The 25,944-nt window shown below is 37.2% G+C and overlaps 1 protein-coding gene across 1 annotated transcript in view; it reads right to left on the minus strand.

Annotated features, from left to right (window-relative positions):
- Positions 1-1,228: 1,228 nt before the first annotated feature.
- The window catches only part of LOC124711752 (aldo-keto reductase family 1 member B1-like), a 77,520-nt gene continuing 52,804 nt past the window's right edge, over positions 1,229-25,944 (minus strand). Inside the window, exons 5-7 of the mRNA XM_047241964.1 lie at positions 20,920-21,123; positions 6,021-6,169; positions 1,229-1,432 (exon numbers count right to left, since the gene is read on the minus strand). Coding sequence (XP_047097920.1) covers positions 1,390-1,432; positions 6,021-6,169; positions 20,920-21,123 — 396 coding nt within the window. The 3' untranslated portion in view covers positions 1,229-1,389. The remainder of the gene's footprint in view (positions 1,433-6,020; positions 6,170-20,919; positions 21,124-25,944) is intronic.

A 25,944-nucleotide genomic window follows, 5' to 3' on the forward strand; every position in this document is an offset into this window, starting at 1 on the left:
ACCTACAGCCCCCTGCCACAGGGATCATACCCTTGTGGAAGACCCAGATGCAAGACCTGCCCCATCCACTCTCCCAGCACCTGCTACTCCAGTCGTGTCACAGGCTTAACCTACCCCATCAGAATCTGGACCACCTGTGAAAGCAGTCTTGTTATACACCAGCTCTGCTGCAACTACTGCACAGCATTTTGTATTGGTATGCCAACCAACCAGCTGTCAACCAGAATGAATGGCCACCGTCAAATTGTTGCCAAAAGCAAAGTGGACCACCAAGCGGCACGACATTCAGCAGAGTACAACATGTGAGATTTCAGTGGCTGCTTCATGACCCATGCCATATGGATCCTCCCCGCCAACACCAGCTTTTCCAAGCTGTGCAGATGGGATCGATCCTTACAGCACATACTCCACTCCTGTAGACCTCCCTGGCCTAAACATCAGGTAATTCGCTGTCCCCCCAGCACCCCATCCAGTATGTACACACCATCCCTTTCCCATTACCACTCGCAATATGTGTCAGCTAGTTATGTGCTGCCATCTCATGCCCTAATCTGTGAAACTGAATGCTCAGCTGTCTGCCACCAGCCCCCTCTACCTACACCCCTAGCTAGACCATAGGTGGCTCTCCACTGTCCCATGAGCCACTAGACATTTGCCCCCAGCCCCCTCCCTCCCTCCTGCCTCTCTCCACCCCTCACCCTCCCCCACTCTGCACCCCACCTCACTCATCATGGGCCAGGAAAGAGCTGGCAGTCTAATGAGCACAGTATAGGGAGACAAGCATGTGCATGTGCATGTGTGTGTGTGTGTGTGTGTGTGTGTGTGTGTGTGTGTGTGTGTGTGTGTGTGTAAGTGTTTGTGTGCATGTTTCTCCTACAGCCTGAGAAAGGAATTTCATTCTGAAAGTTAGTAAAGCAAAGCTCTGTACCTTTTGTTCATGTATATATCGACAGCCCAGCACTTCCGCCTTTTGGTGAGCCGTCTCTTTATTCCTAAATAATACATTATTCTCAACCAGAACTTTCCATATATTATTATAGTAATAATTTTAGTCAGTGTCACTCACTCCTTCTAGATATTTTTTTGTTCATGAGTCTATCCATACCTTGTCTGTGTAATGTTAGTGGTTCTCATTGCTCATTCCATTCAACTTAAAATTTTCTGTAATATCAGTAATGAATGAAATATACCACATAATCATTTTATAAAAAAGTAACACATCATTAGCTTTGATTGAAACTGTATATTTACAGAAATGTCACAGTTGTGTAGTACATAGTGCCTACTACAGGATGGTTAAATATAAAATAGCACAAAAATAAATCTGTGGTGCTCTTATGGTCTCTTCTGACAATTTTTTCAACATTCATGTACATCTTGTGTGGTGCCTCAAAATTCATCATGAAATGGATAATATTTAGAAGCTTTTGCCCTGTAAGAGAAAGAAATTGCCACCAGTTAACATCTATTTGCTGTATGCTACATATGATCACCAGCCTATTGCACTAGTCTTGGCTCTTCAATGCAGAAGTGTGACTCTAAATTTTTTGTGGAAACATTTCCTTGATATTTTGAAAATATGAGATATTTTTCACATATGAATGATGAGCAGATATGATGACAGCTAATAGACAAAGAAATAAAACTGACAGTCTTAAAATGTATTCCATATTTAACAAAGAGTTCTAGCATTGGTCATTATTCAGGAAGACTGAACAAAGAGGGCTGAGTCTAGAGAAAAGATATTATACTGCTGACACAGAGCAAGTATGAGCAGAGAAACATGGCAGACATCATCATGAAGCAGGTGGTAAAATTGTGTTTAGATATCAATGAAATCAAGACCAAATTCTTGTTAATATCAAGGTCAAAGCAAAACCATCTCACTACCTGCAGGTGGCCTGACATTTAAATAAATGAACAGATTTAAGTACTTAGGACAATGGTTTACTGTACAAAATGCTGTGGAATTGATGTAAAAGAGAAAATAGAACAACACAAGTGATACTTTGGCCTGTGAAGTCTGCTAGGGTTTAGTTTCTTCTCACATTGGACTATGAGCAATACACATAATCCCATCTTTCAGTCAGTTGTGCAGAAATGTTTACAAGCTGGGTGGCCGATATAGGGCAGCTCAATATTTTCAAAAGGATGATGAGTCAAATCCTAGCCTGAGTAAAATATGGTAAAGAATGGGGACAACAGACAAATGAAGAGGGATGTGGTGTGATGGGAGGTAAGCAGATTAAAAATACATTGAGGAACAAAAATATATTACAAGAATAATCAAGAGCACTACTATCTGGGCTCTAATGTAAAATTTTCTACAAAATCATTCCAACTTGGTAGAACAAAATATGTTGGTGGGCCGAACACAAAAGATCTTCAAAAGTTGGGTATTTCAGGAGACTGGAAAAAAGTAGCTCTAAATTGGTGGAGATGGCAGTAACTCATTAAAGTAGGAGATTGTCTTTGGGGTCAGAGACAACAGACCGATTTTCTTTTTACATACGCCAGTAGCATTCTAATTAAATACAATTAAATATACAAAGCATTACATAATATAGTTCATGTGCATAGATTACAAAAAGTAAATTAACAAGAAAAATGGATTGATCCGATCTATATTCAGACAACATTTCTCCAAAACTGAGCCATACCAGGGGTGTTGCCATTGGAAAGCAATAAATTTTGTTCTGAGTATGAAAATTGACAGAAAGAGCACATATGGGTGACTTTTGGTTCTTGACCACACATTCACTTGCTGTCCTCTGGTGTAAAGTATCATGGTTTAAGTGATTACATCCTTGACAACATCAGTTCTTATTCAGTTAAGTGACCTCCAAACATTCGAGTCCTCACTGTAACCAGCTGGAAGATAATCATGCAGCTCCATCCACTCTTGGTGCTTAGATTTAAACAGTGAAAGCCATGCATTATTTGGAAGTACTTCCAAAGGCCTTGATGTCTGAAGGAAATTTTCCTTGATTTCAGCCTAGGTTGAGCAAGACAGTTTATCATTTCAGCAAGGGTGGGTTTTAGGCATCCAGTGATTGTCTTGATACACAAAAATAAAAAGATTTTACAGCCTACAGAAACAGCAAACATATTCAACAAATACTTCACGGGGATAGCTGAAAATTTAATAAAAACTAATTTTAGTTCAACTCAGCATCAAGTGCAACAGTAATAAATTTTCAATGTTTGTGGACCAAGTAAGCAGGGAGGAGATATTGAAGGCTGTCAGAGAACTAAAGACAACATACTCAGCAGAAATTGATGGTATACCGAACAGAATCCTAAAACTCTGTATCCAAGATATAATTGACCCCCTTACTCACTTATGCAACTGTTCCCTAGAGTCAGGCATCTTTCCAGATCAACTAAAAACATCAAAAGTCATCCCTATTTTCAAAGCTGGTGACAAAGATGAAGTAATAAAGTATCGTCCCATTACATTAACATCCTGTTTCTCAAAAGTAATAGTTGTTGTAGGTTGTTAAAGTCTATAAACAAAAATAGTGTGCTATCTAATACTCAACGGGGCTTTAGAAGCAAGAAATCAACGGAGACAGCAATCTATGAATGCATATCTTCTGTATTAAAAACAATAGATGAAAAACAACAAACAACAGGTATATTTTTGGACCTAACCAAAGCCTTTGATAAGGTTAAACTACAAAACCCTATTGAAGAAGTTAGAGCACTATGGAATTAGGTGGTTGGCAAATGATTGGATTCGTTCATTTCTCAGCAACCATGAACAAAAAGTATCCATCAGACATATAGATGATAATGCATGAATAATCACAGAATATGTATCATCAGAAAGCCCAATCACTTACGGGGTACCGCAAGGCTCGGTAGTGGGACCCCTACTTTTCTTGTTATATATCAATGATTTGGATATACATATTGATTCCCACAAAGTAATACTGTTTGCTGACGACACAACAATACTGGTAAAAGCAGCAAAAAATGAAGATATACGAGAAGAAGTAAACACAGTTACAAAACATCTAAGTAATTGGACAGCAGAAAATCAGTTGATAATAAACTACAACAAAACAGGAGCCTTAAATTTCCATAACCACCAAAACACCACATTGATATATCCAGAAATAAAAATCAATCAACAACCTATTGCAAATAATGAGGCTACAAAATTTCTCGGCATCTGGATACAAAGAGACTTAAAATGGGACAAACACATAGAACAAATTAATGCCAAGCTGAGCATGGGCTGTTATCTCCTTAGGGTTCTCAAACGATGCATAAATGAACAGGCACTATTGTGTGCCTATTACGTGTACTTCAATGCCCATCTCAAGTATGGACTCATATTCTGGGGAAATTCCCCAGCAGCTCAAGGGACTTTCAGAATACAAAAAAGAGCCATTAGGATTATGACAGGGAGTGGTGCTCGACAGTCCTGCAAACCAATATTTAAAGCACTGAATATACTACCTCTACTGTGTATGTTATTGTTGACACACTAATGTACATAAAAAAGTATATGACTGGAAATGATGATAACACTTTAAAAAACAAAGATATACATGATTATAATACTCGAATAAAATATAACTTGCATGTACCCCCGGCCAGTACCAGTTTGTATCAGAAAGGTACATGCTATCTAGGTATTAAACTCTATAATAGACTATCAAATAGTATAAAATGCTTACAAAATATTAGTGCTTTTGAAAGATCTGTCAGAGAATATCTACAGTACCACTGTTTCTACTCAGTAAAGGAATACTTGGACCAGAATAACTGTTAAGAACTAAAGCTACTGTAATTTGTTACATTGTATCATTGTAAGAACTACAACTATTGAAATTGGTAGCATGTTGAAAAATGATTATTTAAATATGTATCATTTTGAACTTAGTAATAAGTCCAATATCATCCTGTACACTGTACTACATATGATCAAAGGACGCAATAAATAAATAAACTTGCAAGCTTTGTTCAAAGCAAGGTCCACAGTCTTGGCATGGGTTGACCTACAGCACACTGGGGATAAATATTCTGGACCAGAGTAGCACAGAGCTTATGCTGTGGTTCTAAGAACTTCTGGTTTTGCATTCCAATTTGTGCCTCTTAAGTTCCTCAGAATGTCATTTCTGGCACTTACTTTATGCTTGATTTTAGAGCAATGCGTTCTGAAAGTGAGTGAGTAATCCAGCATTACCCAATGGTACGTGGATGAAAAAATGCTCCAAAAAGGTTTCATTCCAGCAATGATGGATAAAGAAAGGAATTTGGGAGACATATCTTAAGTAAGGAAGAGTGAAAATAAGGATGGGCCAGTGCTTGGTTTATGATGGTACACCATCATACACAATCAAAATATTCTCAATAATTTTTTGGAGTTATTTCAGTTGGTATTCTAAACATACAACACTGACATTTCACAAAGAATTTTTTGTCATTAATTTCTCACATAAAACATAAAGAACCCATTCTTTTAAAATGCCAAGGAAATAAGTCATTTCATATACCTCCAATCACCAGTCAACCAATACTATATTCTGCACTTTCTGTTCCCTGTTTCAATTGTGGGATATCCTACATAAAGAGAAGCACAGACATATTTGAATTCAAAATGAACTCTTGCAAATGATGAAGCAGGGTCCTTATAAACCTCCAAAAACTTTCGATGAATTTCCACTGCTGATAAGACAGTGAATTTTATGAGAGCACAGAATTCCCACTAATGTAACAGAAAGAAAAACACACAACAGGACTGTTTTTAAAGAAACATGTAAGTAAATCTGTGCTGCAAATTGAACGACCACTTCCCACATTATTGTCCAACATGCAATAAGGTGCCGTAACTAAAACAATTTCATTTGTATGAATGCCATCTCTGTATCAAGTCTATCTCACTTCACCTCTCCATCATTCTGTTTCTCTGTATCATAGTAAATATCTTTTTCCTATAAACACAAGTGTCAGTAATAAGAGGCAAGTATTTTGTGTTTAATTAATCTATATTTGTCTTATATACTTACTCCGTAAATGGAAAGACCCTGTAGTTTTTGTTAAATGTATTTATGTAGGTCATATCATCATTACTGAGCTCAAAATCAAATATCTGTATGTTTTCCTCAATCCTCTTCTTGTTAAAGGACTTTGGGATTGGAACTGTGCCTAGCTGGTACTGCAACAAAATTGAGAAGTAAATATTGACTACACTAGAATGAGGGTAATGTGAACTCATATAAAATAATGAATACATAGTTGCTTCTACATTAGAAATATACAAACATACATGGCAACTCAGTATGTTTTTGTGAACATGGGTTACAAAACGAGTATTTTCAACACTTAAAGATACTGCATTTTAACCTTGCAAAATGCTACATTTTATATACCAGTATGTAAAAGAAAATGTAGAGTATAGTCTCCGCATGCAAACTAGGCTGTGAAATAGACTTTGAAATCTCAGGTGTTGAGTTAATATCCGAAAAAAATATTATTTTGTGTGTGTGTACAGATCTCCTGTTAGTGTGTGTAAGTGTTTCCCCCCCCCCCCCCCCCCCAAACAACTGGACCTCACTTTAGGCAAACTCAAGACAACTGGGGAAACAGTTGTACTGTGTGAGATTTTAATATTGACTTTCTGAGGCATAGCCCTCACAGGGAAAAGTTCTTAAATATTGTAAAAGCCTACAATCTGTGTCTGACTGTTAGCTCTCCAGGACATGTAACAAAAAAAAGTGTAAACATGGACAAGTGTACAACAGAAAACTTTGATACCGGCTGTAGTGACCATCTTTTGCAATTACTAATCATACCTGTAAATCACATTTCGACCAGTGTACAAAATATTATCCATAAAAGGAGTTATAGTCAGAAAAATATTGAACACTTCCATTATCTAATCAGCAAACAATCTTGGAGATAAGTATACCAATGAAAAGATGGAAATTTTTTTGAATATTTGCAAGTATAACTTTGACATAGCTTTTCCACAATGAAAAATTATTTCCAAAAGTACGAACAGATTTAAAAACTGGATTACATCAGACATTAAAGCATCTTGTAAAAGGAAGTGGAAACTTTTACTGCACTCAAAAACTGACATTTCAAAAAATACAAGTTAGTTTTGAAATGTGTCATAATAGAGGCAAAAATCAGGGAAAATGACAAATATATTATGAAGTCATCAAATAAAACTAAGTCCATGTGGAAAGTTGTGCAGGATCGTACAGGGAAGAAGACCAAAAATATTGTGATATCGCATGATGGCAACAATATCAATGGCAGTTGCAAATGTCTTCAATTCTTATTATGCAACTGTTGCTGGAAAATTAGTGAAGAAAACATTTGTTGATACACCTAACACAACATTGAAAGAGCTTTCATCTATTGAAATAAATAATATATCTATGTTCCTCAGCCCAATATGCCCAACAGAACTCCTAAATACAAATGATTCAGTGGAGAGTAATTATTCAACAGGTATTGATTATATTCTAGATTATATTATTATTAGACACATGCAATTCATCCTTGTCATGTGGTGTCTTCCCACAGCAACTGAAAATGGCAAACATAATACCACTATATAAAAAAGGTGATCAGCAATGTATTGACCTGTGTCACTACCGTCAGGGTTTTCAAAAATTATTGAAAAAGTGTTCCTTTCATAAGTAACTACATTTTTGACAAGAATAATACTATTTCTGGATGTCAACATGACTTCAGGCTACAGCGATCAACTGAAATAGCCATGTCTTAAAAGCAGTGGGCAACCACAGAAAAACTCAGGTTTATTCTTGGACCTAATAAAAACTTTTGATGTGATTGATCATTCTGTACTCCTGAGAACACTTGAATGGTATTGTGTAAGAAGTGTGCCAAATCAGTGCATTAAATCATATTTGGAATATTGCTCTCAGGTAACAGAAACTAAGTACATGGAAGGAAATGAACTCCAGGTATATCTTTCAGAGCCATGTGGACTAAATCATGGTGTTCTACAGGGCTCTATTTTAAGTCCCTTTCTTTTTTTGGTATACATTAATAATTTCCCATTACACATTAGGGATTCTGAACTAATACTTTTGCAGATGACACCAGTGTATTGATTAAAGGAAATAAAGATGAAAATCTTACTGCATCTGCAAAAGATATTATGAAAGAAGTGTCTCATCTTACGGCATCTGCAAAAGATATTATGTCAGAAGTGTCTCAATGGTTTACCAGAAACAGACTAACAGTTAATCCCCAAAAAACAGTACTCATGAATTTCCACGCAGATGAAAATAAAAATGCAGCACAACCAGTAACATGTATAGATAACCAAAACATTTGTGCTATCAGCAAAACTAAATTTCTTGGGATTCACATCCAGGAAAATTTTAACTGCAGCTCTCATATCTCAGCCCTAAATTCAAAACTAGCAAAAATGAGCTATTCAGTAAAAATTCTTTGCAACAATACGAGTGCAGAAAACAGTTATAGTTGTACAGTTTGCTCGTGTACATTCCATACTGAAGCACAGTATCATTTTCTGGGGAAACATACACCAGGCCAAAACAATTTTCAGGAAGCAAAAGGGAATTATAAAAAATGATACAAGTGAGCTGTAGAAAACCATGCAGACCTCTCTTTAAAGATCTAAAGATATTACCTGTTCCCTGCATTTATATACTGTAAGTAGTCGAGCATGTCAAAAAAAGTATACTGAGAAAAGAAAACCTTTTTCCTCAAAACATTGTGCCCATGATTACAGTGCCAGGTCAGACAACAACGTACATGTTAGTCATTGTAACACCACATTATGCCAAAAAGGTGTATATCTTGCAGAAACAAAACTGTACAACAGCCTACCTTCTGAAAAACTGCTACTATTCAATCTGACAGTATCTTATGCACAAAAAAATGTAATTTGTATTTTTAATTGTTAAAATAAGTTATGAGTATATAGTTTTCAATAAAATTTGTAATTACTAACTGTATTTGTTATAAAAATTTAAATGATGTATGTCTGCTGTTCGTAAAACCAATAGCTAAAAAGGTTTTCTGTCCAATATCCTGTGTACAATATATGTACTGATAAAGAGATTTATGTGGACACACAAAATAAAATATAAAATAAAGCAAAACCATTGGTAAATGTATGCACAATAAATACCAATAAAAATTACTGTTCATCTGTTGGAAATCACTGTATTTTATCTCTAATATCTATTATTTATCAAATTAGTAACTAATTTGCTTCTTATTCTGTTCTGATAAAGGCCAAATTGAACCTGTGTACAAGTGCTGAAGTTAGTTTTACAGTGCCTTCTCCAGTACTTCTCAAGCTCTTTATCTGTTTCTTTCCTCTATACTAACTTATCTGCACAGATCTCTTGCATAATTCAGACTTCATTGTATACATATTTACATGCTTATCATATAGAATAGATATAACTGTTAAAAGATACTGCAATAGAATTCATGTTTGACATTGTGAAAATGGACAGTCTAACATGATGTGTGAATTTACTTCCATATACAATATAGCTAAGACATTTTCTAAAGTGGATAACCTTACATCTTGCACATGCATTTTTAAGTACTTGAAATTCTTGTGATCACTTCACATTGTGTTTAATCCTTTATGGTTTCTGTTGCTGGTAATTAGAACCAGTTCCAATTAAACTGCAAGACACACATTCACAACACGAGACACAAAAATAGTTCATATGCACATTTTGCCTCCTTGTCCAAGATTCAGAATGGAATTATGTACTTTGGTGATAAGATCTTCAACAAACTTCCATCCAGCACAAATTAAGAAATTGGGAATCCCTGTTGACTCAAAATGAAATTAAAAGTATACTTCATTAGCCACTCCTTCTACAAATTATCTGAATGTTTGGATTCAGAGCTCAAGAGTTCTGTTAACTACATGGCAACGGTCAGTGTTTTGTTTGGAAGCTGTACGACAAGTAATAATATACTGGAAATAGGACTCAGGAATTACAGATATTGTCTTTGAAAAAATTGTAATCATGTAAGCATTAAGCTATTAGTTATATAACTGAGGAGGCAACAGCTTTTTTAAATAGCAATTTAGATGTCATAAGTGTGAGTAATGTTACACAGTGCAGTGATCATTCATAGTTATGGTAGTATAGATATTAAGTTTGTATGATGTCTTATATTAATGAATATCTTGACTCATTCCACACCTGAATGAATAAATCACACTTAAGAAGTGATGGTATTCATATTTTCTCCCTATATGGAATATAAACATTATTATGGGCATATTGCTAGTATACTCAACAGCAGTTTTATAGATGCTGTACCACCCCACTCAATGTTCCTGAAAACAAAAAGAACTCATAAAAATAATTCAGAAATTAAAATTCAAAAAGTCTCCAGAAGATGATGAAATATCAGATTATCTAATCAATCATATGAATGAAGAAATAACTGTGCCTCATTTAGATATAGAAAACTGCTCATTCAGAGAAGTATTTCCAGAGAAATTAAAAATAAGTGAAGTACTACCAACATGTCAGAAAGGTGGCAATGATGTCACAAATAACTACAGACTAGAATATTTAACCCCAGGTTTGTCAATAATACTATAGATACTCTGGCACAGTAGGATGACTACATTCCTATGGAAGTATAGTATTCTGATTCTAGGACAACATGGTTTCCAAGAAGGGAAATCTACAGAAAGTGCCATCTCAAGCCTAAGAGAATCTGTTACAAATACATTAGACAATAGAAGGTCTGTATCTGCTATGTTTCTGAATTCGTCTATAGCTTTTCACAAAATCACCCATAAAGCATTAACTGAAAAACTTGAAAGCTATGGCACACGTGGACATGCAGTGGAATAAACAAAATCGTATCTCAGTAACAAAAAGTAGTCTGTGCCAAAAGAATGTGGATGCATATCTGAAATAAGGGATATTAAGTATGGAGTACCTCAAGGATCTGTACTTGATCCAGTTCTGTTCAACCTATTTACAAACAGTATCGAAGTCAGTAAGAGGGATGAAAAAATACTGTATGTTGATGACATGATATTACTGAATGTGGAAGAAAATTTGGAAACAATCTGGAAAGAATTGCATTCATGTCAACAAATAACATGGTAATGTAACCACCTTTATCCACACATAGACCAGCAGTCACATTACTTACATTCTAGCTCCAAGGGCATTATTCAGGATGAGTAAAAATGGAAGTGAGGTAACATAAAGAAATGGGAGTAAGGTCCATGTTCAGAAGGTACACAATGCAAGCTTGATAAGTCTACATTTAAAATGCAGAAATTTCCTGAGCAGACAAGGAACTGTCACAGCAAGCCAACGGAGCAGGCAGTTATGAAGTTTCAAGAACTGATTTACTGGTTGCTTTTGCCTCGCAGTAACAGATGGCAGTTATTGCAAGCTTCTGGCTGTTTCATGGTTGCAAGCTAGAAGTCAATAGTCATGTGTTAAAAACATGACCTCAGTAACCACAATTATACATAGCCGGAAAGATGCATTTCTGGTACTATAGTTTGTCCATGAGAGCCAGAATAATATAACATAAATCCTTAAATATGTCATTGAAACAAAATAGAAATAACACAGGTATAAGAGAACTAGTATGATCTACCATACCTATGTCCTCAACCCACGGCATCATTAAATTGTAAGGTATTGTAGCTAAGTTAAGGTAAATGCCCATTTTATTATATAAGCATATAACTAGTCAATATCCCAAAATACAATCAAATGAACAATATGAGCATATAGATTGTGTAAAGATGATGCCAGAACATACCACACTCACATCAATAGTATAACTTAAAGACAACAATACGTGAGAAGGAAAGCTGCTACTCACCATATAGCAGAGATGTTGAGTCGTGATAGGCACAATAAAAAGATCCACACAATCATAGCTGCCAGCCACACTGTAGTTTCCACTCTCTGAGACTACAGACGTGTGTGCAAGTTGCGCTTGTGTGAGTGAGTGTGTGTATGTGTGTCTATTGCTGACAAAGGCCATATTGGCCGAAAGCTATGATTGTGTGAATCTTTTTATTGTGCCTATCGTGACTCAGCATCTTTGCTATATGGTGAGTAGCATTTTCCTTCTCTTGTATTGTTACATTTCATCCTGGATTTTCCATTGTTTGATAACTTAAACATAGGTTTTTATTGTGAAATCGAGAACAGTGTTACTAAAACTGATGCTCATTTGTGTGTTATTCAGATATATTATTATTATTGTCTTCACAAATACACACACACACACACACACACACACACACACACACACACACACACACACACACATATATATATTTTTCCCAAGTGGAATGTTTCCCTCTATATATATATATATATATATATATATATATATATATATATAATAGAGGGAAACATTCCACGTGGGAAAAATTTATCAAAAAACAAAGATGATGTGACTTACCGAACGAAAGCGCTGGCAGGTCGAAAGACACACAAACAAACACAAACATACACACAAAATTCAAGCTTTCGCAACAAACTGTTGCCTCATCAGGAACCTAAAAAAAAAACAAATCCCTCTTTCCTGATGAGGCGACAGTTTGTTGCGAAAGCTTGAATTTTGTGTGTATGTTTGTGTTTGTTTGTGTGTCTTTCGACCTGGCAGCGCTTTCGTTCGGTAAGTCACATCATCTTTGTTTTTTGATATATATATATATATATATATATATATATATATATATATATATAGAGAGAGAGAGAGAGAGAGAGAGAGAGAGAGAGAGAGAGAGAGAAACATTCCACGTGGGAAAAATATATCTAAAAACAAAGATGATAGATGATGTGACTTACCAAATGAAAGCGCTGGCAGGTCGATAGACACGCAAACAAACACAAACATACACACAAAATACAAGCTTTCACAACCAACGGTTGCTTCGTCAGGAAAGAGGGAAGGAGAGGGAAAGACGAAAGGATGTGGGTTTTAAGGGAGAGGGTAAGGAGTCATTCCAATCCCGAGAGCGGAAAGACTTACCTTAGGGGGAAAAAAGGACGGGTATAAACTCGCACACACACACACACACACACACACACACACACATGTCCATCCACACATATACAGACACAAGCAGACATATTCAAAGGCAAAGAGTTTGGGCAGGGATGTCAGTCGAGGCGGAAGTGCAGAGGCAAAGATGATGTTGAATGACAGGTGAGGTATGAGTGGCAGCAACTTGAAATTAGCAGAGATTGAGGCCTGGAGGATTTCATGAAGGATGGATCTCATTTCGGGGCAGGATTTGAGGAAGTCGTATCCCTGCTGGAGAGCCACATTCAGAGTCTGATCCAGTCCCGGGAAATATCCTGTCACAAGTGGGGCACTTTTGGGGTTCTTCTGTGAGAGGTTCTGGGTTTGAGGGGATGAGGAAGTGACTCTGGTTATTTGCTTCTGTACCAGGTCGAGAGAGTAGTTGTGGGATGCATAAGCTGTTTTCAGGTTGTTGGTGTAATGGTTCAGGGGTTCAGGACTGGAGCAGATTCGTTTGCCACGAACGCCTAGGCTTTAGGGAAGGGACCGTTTGATATAGAATGGGTGGCAGCTGTCATAATGGAGGTACTGTTGCTTGTTGGTGGGTTTGATGTGGACGGATGTGTGAAGCTGGCCATTGGACAGATGGAAGTCAACGTCAAGGAAAGGGGCATGGGATTTGGAGTAGGACCAGGTGAATCTGATGGAACCAAAGGAGTTGAGGTTGGAGAGAAAATTCTGGAGTTCTTCTTCACTGTGAGTCCAGATCATGAAGATGTCATCAATAAATCTGTACCAAACTTCGGGTTGGCAGGCCTGGGTAACCAAGAAGACTTCCTCTAAGCAACCCATAAATAGGTCGGCAAACAAGGGGGCCATCCTGGTACCCATGGCTGTTCCCTTTAATTATTGGTATGTCTAGCCTTCAAAAGTGAAGAAGTTGTGAGTCAGGATGAAGCTGGCTAAGATGATGAGGAAAGCGGTTTTAGGTAGGGTGGCAGGTGATCGGCGAGAAAGGAAGTGCTCCACTGCAGCGAGGCCCTGGACGTGCGGGATATTTGTGTACAGGGAAGTGGCATCAATGGTTACAAGGATGGTTTCCAGGGGTAACAGACTGGGTAAAGATTCCAGGCATTCGAGAAAGTGGCTGGTGTCTTTGATGAAGGATGGGAGACTGCATGTAATGGGTTGAAGGTGTTGATCTATGTAGGCAGAGATACGTTCTGTGGGGGCTTGGTAACCAGCTACAATGGGGCAGCCGCAATGTTTGGGTTTGTGAATTTTAGGAAGTAGGTAGAAGGTAGGAGTGCAAGGTGTCGGTGGGGTCAGGAGGTTGATGGAGTCAGGTGAAAGGTTTTGTAGGGGGCCTAAGGTTCTGAGGATTCCTTGAAGCTCCGCCTGGACATCAGGAATGGGATTACCTTGGCAAACTTTTTATGTCGTGTTGTCTGAAAACTGACACAGTCCCTCAGCCACATACTCTTGACGATCAAGTACCACGGTCGTGGAACCCTTGTCAGCCAGAAGAATGATGATGGATCGGTCAGCTTTCAGATCACGGATAGCCTGGGCTTCAGCTGTGGTGATGTTGGGAGTAGGATTAAGGTTTTTCAAGAAAGATTGAGGGGCAAGGCTGGAAGTGAGAAATTACTGGAAGGTTTGGAAAGGGTGATTTTGAGGAAGAGGAGGTGGCTCCCGCTGTGATGGAGGATGGAACTGTTCCAGACAGGGTTCACTTTGGATAGTGTCTTGGGGAGTTGGATCATTAGGAGTGGGATCAGGATTATTTTTCTTTGTGGCAAAGTGATATTTCCAGCAGAGACTACGAGTGTAGGACAGTAAATCTTTGACAAGGGCAGTTTGGTTGAATCTGGGAGTGGGGCTGAAGGTGAGGCCTTTGGATAGGACAGAGGTTTCGAATTGGGAACCTTTCCTCCAAACCTCTCACCCAATCCGAAACCTCTGTCCAGAGACTTACCAAACAAAAGTGCTGGCAGGTCGATAGACACACAAACAAACACAAACATACACACAAAATTCAAGCTTTCTCAACAAATGGTTGCTTCATCAGGAAAGAGGGAAGGAGAGGGAAAGACGAAAGGATGTGGGTTTTAAGGGAGAGGGTAAGGAGTCATTCCAATCCCGGGAGTGGAAAGACTTACCTTAGGGGGAAAAAAGGACAGGTATACACTCGCACACACACACACATATCCATCCGCACATATACAGACACAAGCAGACATTTTGTGTGTGTGTTTGTGGTTGTTTGTGTGTCTATCAACATACCAACACTTTCCTTTATATATATTCTATCACTGCAAGCATGGTATGTTCTAGCATCATCTTTAAACAAGCTATCTGCTGTGACAGTTCATTTGATTGTGTCATGTGTAATTTTGTATTGTCTTAGATGAACTATATGCATATAAGAACAGCTAAAAATGTACCTGTGAGAGCACAAAAAAGACAAATAAGCTCCTCTTTAAAAGACTCTGACAGAAAAATGAGGAATCAGGTGCCTCAATCTACATTTCTCCTTCCTCACCAAATATTTTAGGCTTGTGAACATACTCCCTCTCTTTTAACACAGAACATTCTAATTCCTTTAACTTCATCTCCCTCTGTAATGAAGCCTTCATACTCAGCATCTCTTTTTCTCTCCTTCTCAGTGTCACTGTCTATATTTATCTATCTCCCACTGTCTCCTTTTTCTCCCATTCGCACTTTCTTCTGTCTGTCACTCCACTGTCACTGTCTTCATCCCTTTCTCTTGCTCTTCCTTAACACTGTCTCCTTCTCTGCCATTTTCACTTTCTCTCATTGCCATGGTCTCTGTCACAGTCTTTCTCCCCATTGCCAAGGTATGTTTTTTACTCGCTTACAGTCTGCTGTCTTTCTCTTCAACCACCATTGTCTCCTCTCCACACATGGTCTTGGAGATTGTTTGCTCATGCTTTTAAGCCCTAGATGGAGAAACTTTAACATGTGGGTATAGTGTATGGGGGAAACTGGGCAATTTTTTTCCTGTTAAAGTTCATTGGTCTGGGCAGAGGAGGAGTACAGATCCCTCAAGCCTACATATGGTCCCCACTCATCCCTCTTTTTCATTTCTACTGTCTCCTATCTCTTTCGTTCTCATTGCTACTATCTCCACTCACCTTTTTTCCTCTTTTACTGCCATCGCTATCTCTCTCTCCTTGGCTCTCATTGCTATTGTCTTCATCCATCTCTCTTTCTCTTTCACTTCCATTCCCCCCCCCACACACACACACACACATCACTGTCTCCTCTCCCTTTTAGTTTTACTCCCACTGGCAATGTCTCCTCTCTCTTTCACTTCCATTGCCTCTCTGCTGCTAGCTTTCAGTACAAAAAAGCGTGAATATGTTCACATGCCAAAATTTTTGTTGAGAAAGGAAGAATGAGGATCGATACAGCCTGTTCCCCATGTTTGTGGTTCCCTTCTTTCCCCTGTTACAGCAGGGTGTGCTGCTTATATGAAATGAATTCTGCAGCTCAGTAAAGTTTTGACAGTTTATTTATATATTTGAATACATTTACATACTTTGTCACATATAAATAACAAATAACTAAGCATAATATAACGTTAACATAAAATCGTCCAACACAAAATTTCTTTACACTACTTCAACTACAAATGCTCAACATTTTTAGGCTAAACATACAGTTATATGAGTGTGTAGTGTTTGTCTGAAAGAATCAACACCATGCAGGATCTGCAGCTGAGAAATATTACATGTAAATTAATGGGGGAGCACTGCTGTCAGCTGCAATGGGACATTAAGTGGAATCAGTGGCAATAACAAAAATGTGTACCAGACTGGGATTCGAACCAGGAATCTCCTGATTACTAGTCAGCTTTGGTAACCACTGGGACAAGTGTTATCGCAACTGCATGGACTATCTCAGCATACCTCATGGCCAATTCACACTGCAACCGGGCACCACCTGTCTGCAGCCCCCCCTTCACTATATTCCTGTTCACACGTGTGGATTGGCCGTGATGCATGCTAAGATAGTCCATGCAGTTGCAATAACGCTGTGTCCTGGATGGTGCAATGGTTACTGTATCTGCCTAGTAAGCAAGAGATGCTGGGTTCAAATCCTGGCCTGGTATACATTTTCATTGTCACTGCTGATTCTGCTTGATGTTCTGTTGCAGCTGACAGCTGTCATCCCCCATTAATTTTCATATATTACTTTGTAGCTGCAGAGTCTGCATGATGTCTGCTCTTTTGGACAAACATTACACATTTATATAATTGATAAGCCTAGCTGGGCAATGGATCCCCTTCCTTCAAGCGCAAATACACAAATACGTCCAACCTTCTGTGGGAATCTCTGAGTAGCAAACAGGAGTATAGTAAACAGGGACTGTGGATAAGTGGCGCTCAGTGGGAGTGTTGATTGGCCATGAGGCATCCTGAAATAGTCTGTGCAGTTGCAATAATGCTGTGTTCCAGATGGTTCAGTGGTTTACCGCACCTGCCTAATAAGCAGGAGATCCCAGGTTTGAATCCTGGTCCAGTACACATTTTCGTCATCACCACTGATTCCGCTTAATGTCCTGTTGCAGCTGACAGCAGTGATCCCCCGTTAATTTACATACACCTACAGTATATCACAAAAATGTGGTGTTTGATTTGCAACTAAGAAGAACTGGGAATGACAAAATAATTTTCTGTAATGAGCTTATGTGTTCAGGTGACACCATCAAATAATTTCCAGGTCAAGAAAGCCTGTATAGGTGTGAAGTGCCCATTATGCAAAGAGAGCACTTCATAATGTTTTATTGGTGAAAAAATAGCACCTAAAACACTGTTTGGTGACCTCAGAACCCTTGCAATGCATGAGTATGATAACTTTGAATCTCTAGACCTCAGTAACAATAAATAATGACACCAAAAAAAGTTTCAAGGTTCATTGAGAATATCAATTTAAGAACATTATTATGGTAAAAATTTTGGTGATTTACCATGAAGAGAAATTATTGATGTTGCCACCCCCCAACTGGTACTTTTAGCGCCCAAAAATCATGGTTTTTTTTGGTTGTCTCTCGATAAAGGATAAAGATTGCTGAAAATAGGAAAATGGTATTTCTAGATAAATGTCTAAAGAGTGTATAGTTAGATTTTGAGCCATTTTCTATAGTTAGTTATTTAGATAATTGTGGCCCACAGAACAAATTTTTAACAAATGTTAAGATAATGTTCTCAGGGAACTTTGGAAATTTTTTTGATATCATTAGTTCTTACCAAGATCCAGAGATTCAAACTTACCATAACTATGGAGCAAACTGCAGAAGCCACTTTTTGGCCAAAAAATCATTTTGGAACATTCTACAATGTTGTTCAATGCTCTCAAAGACTCTCAAATGGTCTGGAATGTTCTTGAATACTGTTCAATGTTCTGGAATGTTCTAGAAATTTCTGGAGGGAAAAACTTCCCAGCCTTTATATTTTCAAAAGCATGCCCTTCAGGTAAAAATGGGAACCTTCTTCATGGATGTGGAACAGAGGGCTACCATACCATCTGACTCCTTTTATCATACCAGGACCCATTTCTGAGCTTTAACAGCATTTCACCAATTTCAGTGGAACAGTTCAGATTTTATGTAATATATTGCATTAATATCACACAAAAAACATACATTCAAATAAATTTTAAAATTTAATTTTGTAAAACAAGCATTTAAACAGAAAACTACATGATAATGCTAATGCTATGAAAACTCAAATATCCTGCACTCTAAATTTTACTTTTTGCTACATTTTTACTGTTTATTACACATTTAATAATAAAAACACAAACTCCCACAAAATATCCAAAAATATGATAATTGAACTGGTACTTTTTAGGTGTTTAGTTTCCTTCTCAGAGGTTTTCTTTACATTCACTGGAAATTTTTGTTGAAAATTGAAGTCAGATTGGCTTCTTGCAACAATGGCAAATATGCAGTGTCTTTCCCTCCTTTTTTGGACACAGGCAGAGCATCTTTGCCATTTTTCCAATCATTCTAAAATGGCTTCTACTCTTGGTTATGCTACACCCAAAATACAGTGAAGGGTACACAAAGTTCATGGGGTGTGTGATTCTAGTTAACTCGCTTTTTATCTGTGATGCCACCAATTAGTCTACAAGCTTCTTGAAAAATCAAAGTGTTACACTTGAGTACTGTCTCTGTAGAAATTGTGAAGGACAAATGCATTCACTCCACTTATGCCCATCTGAAGGAAAAGTAATGCCATTGGCCATTGTTGGAAGAGATTTCAATGAGCAGCGATATTTGTTTCGATCTAATGTACTTCTGGCAGAACCTCTAGCTAAAGATTCAGTCTCCATACTTCTGTCTTCATCACTTTGATCACTTGATTCATTCAAGGAATTCACGGGTGGCAAAATAAATTCATCTTCACTTTTGCACTTTTCCTATATTGTACTACATTCACTTTCAATTTCATTGTCACTATATGATCCAAAATCACTTCCTATACTGTCCTCAAACAATTTGAAAACAGTATCCACGAAGTCAGTGTCTGTTAAACACGAACAGTAGATGAAGACTTGGCTACTGAATCCAAAACGCAAAGTCCCAGGTGCAGTCTCAGAGATCAGTAGCATGAAAGAAGCAGTAATAGTATAGCTCCATGCCACATTCAAGTGGTTACTGACAAAGGAAACCTCAGAAGCTCTGAGAAAGAACAACTAAACAATGCTATAATCTCCTACTCCATCATTACGCATTTGCAACAGAGCAACAATAAACGCTAGCAGTCTGTGAGACCACACCTGGGATTTTAACTGTTAAAAGGCTTCTTTGCAGAAGCCCTGAGTGAGAGTATAAAAGAGCTGGCATCCAGTGGACTTGGGTCAGTCAGTTTCATGCAGTTATAGGTTACAGAACTGTGTCACTTTGTTTTATGATCTCGGCATTGGTCCACCACTCTGCTACAGTGATAGAATATCTGCAATATGGTGGAACTTAAGGATTCCGCAGTGATCAGCTGATGCACAATTTGAGAGCAATCCTGTGTTGTTACTTTGAATGGCATGACACACTTTATATTTTTATTCATTAAAGCAAACTGAACTTTAAGTGACAGGAAATATGTAGAAACAATACAAGAGAAGGAAATTTGCTACTCACCTTATAGGGGAGATGCTGAGCCACGATAGACACAATAGAAAGATTCACACAATCATAGCTTTCAGCCATTGAAGCCTTTGTCAGCAGTAGACACACACACACACACACACACACACACACACACACACACACACACACACACACACACACACACACACACACGTACACACTCACTCACACAAGCGCAACTTGCAAACCGATCTGCAGTCTCAGAGCGCTGAAACTACACTGTCAGTGTAGTTTCAGCTCTCTGAGACCGCAGATGTGTGTGCAAGTTGCACTTGCATGTGTGTGTGTGTGTGTGTGTGTGTGTGTGTGTGTGTGTGTGTGTACTGCTGACAAAGGCCTTAATGGCTGAAAGCTATGACTGTGTGAATCTTTTTATTGTGCCTATCGCGGCTCAGTATCTCTGCTATATGGTGAGTAGCAACTTTCCTTCTCTTGTATTGTTACATTCCATCCTGGATTTTCCATTGTTTGAAATACGTAGAAATCTAGACCCAACAACTTATCTGAAATTAAAAAACCAATGACATTTTACTGGCATACCAAAGACAGCACATGTGAAAACTGATATGAGTTCTTTTCTAAAAGAGTAGATGTCTATTAAAACGTAGAGTAGATATTCTACTTATTTTGTTTTCAGAGCAAACACAACCAAAACAAAAAATGATGATGAGATGAATCTCTTTAGTTCTTACTAACAGTTGTAGACCACAATGCACATATCTTACCACATATCTAAGAACAACTTGAGCCACTGTCTTCCTATACTTGGCAGCAAGTAACTTCATCTTTGGGTTTTCCAATAATGGCACTCCCCCTCCTGGCATTGTCATAGATGGATTTGCAAGTGGACTGTAAGCAGTTATCACTATGTCCCTCTGCTTGCAGAAATCAATTAGTTTCTTCTGGTTAAGATAAGGATGACATTCAATCTACAACAATGAAATTCAAGTCAGTAATTACATGTTCCACATTCTTATTGTGAGACTACAGCTTTCCACTTCATGTGGACCATAATACATGAATGCTCATTATATTCATGCTAGATATAATTTATGTAATTTAATTGCGCATGTGCAATTTTTCTGCTAACAAAGAACATCCTATTCTTTTGTCTTATGTCTTTAATGATATAGTTGTAGCATTCTTCTGCAGCATACATCAGTCCCAGTTGATGTCATAATTTATTATTGATTATTGTAGTAAATACAACTGGGGTTGCAAAATATATTTAAAAAATATGGTAAAAACTGTGATTTAGACTGTGTTATTCAGACAATTTCAGCAGGTGGTGTAATGTCTTCTATCATGGTGGATAATTTTTTCTTACCATAATGAACTACAGGTATATAAAATTTACTTAAGTTTCATAAGACTGCTGGTTATATTGTTTGGGTATGAACAAAATTATTCTCAAAAACAAAACAGAAATAGTTTTTTCCAAAACATAAAGTGGTCATTAACACAAAGTACCACAATTTAAATGCTACATCTGTTACTTCAGCATAACATCTACAACTTAGAGAATTTAAGAACATTTGTTTCTTCAGGCTGTAATATAATAAATTAAAGTGTAGACTCCTTGTTGTAATACTCTGTGGTAATAATTTGAATTGTGAGGACATTACATTGTATAACCCCACTGAAAACCGATCCTGCTTTATAATGAACTGACTACCTTTGGTGTTGACTGTGCAGTGACAATGCAGTCTATGGTTTCAAACTGAGCAGACATACTTCTCACCATTTGAGTGCAATAAAGTGTTATTTTTGTCCATATCATGTTTGTATTCCATATCATACCCTCACTTTATAGATCTGCAATGGTGAGCCACACCAATCATGAATTACAGCAAATACACACCAAATTGGATACTATGCATCAATAATGCTACCATTGTGTGTCAAAATTTGCAAATTGCACCAACAAGTGCAGTGCCAGGGTATACAGTGTTTTGGAACAAACCCTCTGAAAAAGTGTATCTTGAAAAGTGATACGGACAGTCATCCATGCAGTGCACCAACAATTGCCAATAACATTGAACAGTGGCATCTATGACCAACTTACTGTGTGAATTAGCATTCACCCCTGTTTTGCAAGTGGTCCATTCTGACCCACTAGTGTCATTCCGATTGTACCCGTAATCACGCACTATGAATGATGACTCTTCACCCCCATGTGTAGTAATTTTCATTACTGTGCTTACATAGCCACCCATGCAGATGCACAGTCTGATCATACTTTCAATCATGGTGGCACAGACCTACATTACCACTGCCAATCCTCCCATGGCTTTTGGCATAATCACCCACAGAGATTGCCTAAAAACCAATTTAGTGCTCACCCCAAGCTACTGCCATTTTGTTCCAATCAGCCCTCCATGAGGTTTGTCATAACACACAGCATCCTCACCACCCATGATTTCACTGGTGATGCTGCAAAATTTTTCATGCTCGTCAGCCACTTGGATGTATAAGCACACATGATAAGAAACATCAGTTTTGCACCACTGGCAGATAATAAATACTGTACAGCAAAATCAGCACCTCTGCAACACTTTTACAGGACACAACATCTTTTTCTCCAAACTTAATCATGTTCTTGACAAGACATCCACTCCAAAGAACCACATTCTCATATGTGGAGACTTAAATGTAGATAAACTGAATCCTGATGCTACATGGGACTCATTACTAAGTCTTGCTCAAAGTTTCAATCTAGTTCCAATGGTTAACAGTGCAACAAGAATAACAAAATACTCAAAGACAGCTGTTGATCAGGTATTAACAGATTTAGGCAAAGAAAACTGTGAGGTGGTGGTAGCTGAGCTAGGATTATCTGATCACTCAGGTCAAATCATTAATATAAAAGTGGCTCCAGAAGAAACAAAGAAAATGCATATTTACAGATGGATTTTTTCTAAACAAATTAGATATGAGTTTGCCAAACAGATAGCAGGACAAACATGGGACTCAGTGTATTCAGAGGTGGATGCAAATGAAAAATTCAAAAAATTTCATGACATTGTTTACATTAAATTTTGAAGAAACATTTCCTAATGTGTTATGTCCATTATCAACAGTAGGAAAAAACAAGTGGGTCACAAAAGGCATCAAAAAATCTCCTGAAACACTAAAGTACCTGAGCTCCATTAAACACAGCCAAACTAATCCTGCTTTCTCACTGTTTTATAAAAGATACAGGAAACCATATAGGAAAATATTGCTTGCAGCAAAGAGATCTCATAACTCCAAACTGGTGCTCTCTGCTGAAAACAAAAATAAGGCAGTATGGAATATTGTAAAGCAGGAAACTGGTACCAGGAAAACGAATCTGTCAAACTTGAAAATCAAAGAGGAAGGGACTCTAATAAAAGACCCAATATATTTGGCAAACTATATAAATGATTATTTTAGTAGCATAGGAATAAAATTACAGGAAAATTTTCTAACAGCGCCTCAGGTCAAAAAGCCAAATAATGGTGCATCACACTCAATGGTGTTATTCCCTACAACACAGGAAGAAATCTACAAAGCAGTCAGCAAACTGAAAAACAAAAACTCAGCTGGTCTGGATGAAGTCCCCGTTTTTATAATTAAGGACTGTATCAAGAGCCTACTTGCACCTTTAGTTGATATTATAAATCAATCTTTCAAGCAGGGCTACTTTCCAGACTATTTAAAATATGCTAAATTACTACCTCTCTTCAAAAAAGGTGATGCAGGAAAAATTGAAAATTATAGGCCAATTTCTCTACTCTCATGCTCTGAAAAAGTATTAGAAACTATTATGACAGATAGGCTAATGAATTATTTAAATAAATACAACTTACTGTCTGTTGACCAGTTTGGATTTCAATCAGGGAAAAAGCACAGAATCAGCAACAGCACACCTCACAAAACACATTCTAGAAGCATTAGATAAAGGGAACTACACAACAGGCATATTTCTTGATCTAGCTAAAGTGTTTGATACAGCAGACCACAATATATTGTTAAATAAGTTAGATGAACTGGGAATAAGGGGACCTGTGAAAAAGTGGTTCCAGTCATATCTAAAAAATAGAAGACAGACAACTGAAATCTCACATATTTCAAGTTGCTCAAACTATATTGTAAAGTATACCTCAGACCCAAATTATGTAAATATAGGTGTTCCACAGGGTAGTGTCCTTGGCCCAATACTATTCCTCATTTACATAAAAGACTTCCCACAGACCATCAAGCATGGACAAATAATATTGTTTGCAGATGACTCAAATGTTCTAATCAGTGACAAATCACCAGATGCACTGAAAGAAAAAGCCAAACAAACACTAAACAGTTACATGAGTGGGCATCCAATAATAAACTAATACTAAATTTAAAAAAAAAACAAATGCTGTTAACTTCTATGTCTGCAAAAAACCACACTATAACAACTTTAAGTTAAATGATGAAACTGTAGAATGTGTAGACTAGACAAAGTTTCTTGGTATGCATTTTGATAGTCAGTTGAAGTGGGAAGAACATATTAAAATACTTACTAACAGAATCGCTATAGCATGCTATGCTCTTAGAATTCTGACTGCAGTGTGTGATGCTACATGCATCAGATCTGTATATTTTTCTTATATCCACTCTCTTATTACCTATGGAATAATATTTTGTGGAGTCAACAGTAAAAATATTCAAAAAGTTTTCAAATTACAGAAAAGAGCAATTCTCAAGATTTTAAACATGGCTGCAACAGCAACTGTTGAAATTCTTCACGATAAAGGATGACAGCCAAAAACAGTTGCAGGATAAAAATTTATTAAAATTCTTGACCAAGGTTTCGGTACATATAAATATACCTTCATCAGAAGTAAAAAATCTAAAATTACATCATGCAATGGAGATTAATAAAACAATTGTGCCAAAGGCACATTTATATGCCAAAGGCATATTTATATGTACCGAAACCTTGGTCAAGAATTTTAACAAATTTTTATCCTGCAACTGTTTTTGGCTGTCATCCATTATCGTGAAAAAAGAGCAATTCATATAATAACCAGGAGTGGCAGTAGGGCTCACTGCCTTGAACATTTCCAAAAGCTGGAAATCCTAACTGTCCCCTGTGAATACATTTTTCAAAGTATTATGTATGTAAAAAAAAAACATTGACTGCTATGTTAAAAATTCTTTAGTACACAGCTATGAAACTAGAAACCAATACAATCTGCATCTAGAGAGGAAAAATAAAGTTAAAACTCAGCAGAGGTTGTTGTACAATGCCATTCAATTATATAATAAATTACCCCAAAATATAAAAGATATTGACACAATTGGACAGTTCAAAAGAAAACTAAAAAATTTTTAATTAAATAAAAGTTATTATGCAGTAATGGACTATCTGAATTAAAACATGTAGTGTAATTAAAGTAGCCTGCATTGTAATACATGAGGAAATAATTATAATATGAAATCTAGAATTGTACAGTACTATAAGAAAATTACACAAGGATATAAAACTAATGTAAGATACTTTAAAAATGCATGTAAATATTAATTTTATGTGTATAAATTGTAGGTATATTGTATTGTATATGATTTTGCTGACGAAACCCACACAATGTAAATTGTTACATGGATTAATAAAGAAATCAATCAATCAAACCAGAAGAACAACTGCAACAAGTGTTCTATAATGAACAACTAACAAACAGAATCCTGTCCCAACAATGGCACCAGTTACAAATATTAATCAACTCTCAATTTATGCCCAATCATAT

This window comes from Schistocerca piceifrons, chromosome 8 (assembly GCF_021461385.2).
Source record: "Schistocerca piceifrons isolate TAMUIC-IGC-003096 chromosome 8, iqSchPice1.1, whole genome shotgun sequence".
Taxonomy (NCBI): Eukaryota; Metazoa; Arthropoda; class Insecta; order Orthoptera; family Acrididae; genus Schistocerca; species Schistocerca piceifrons.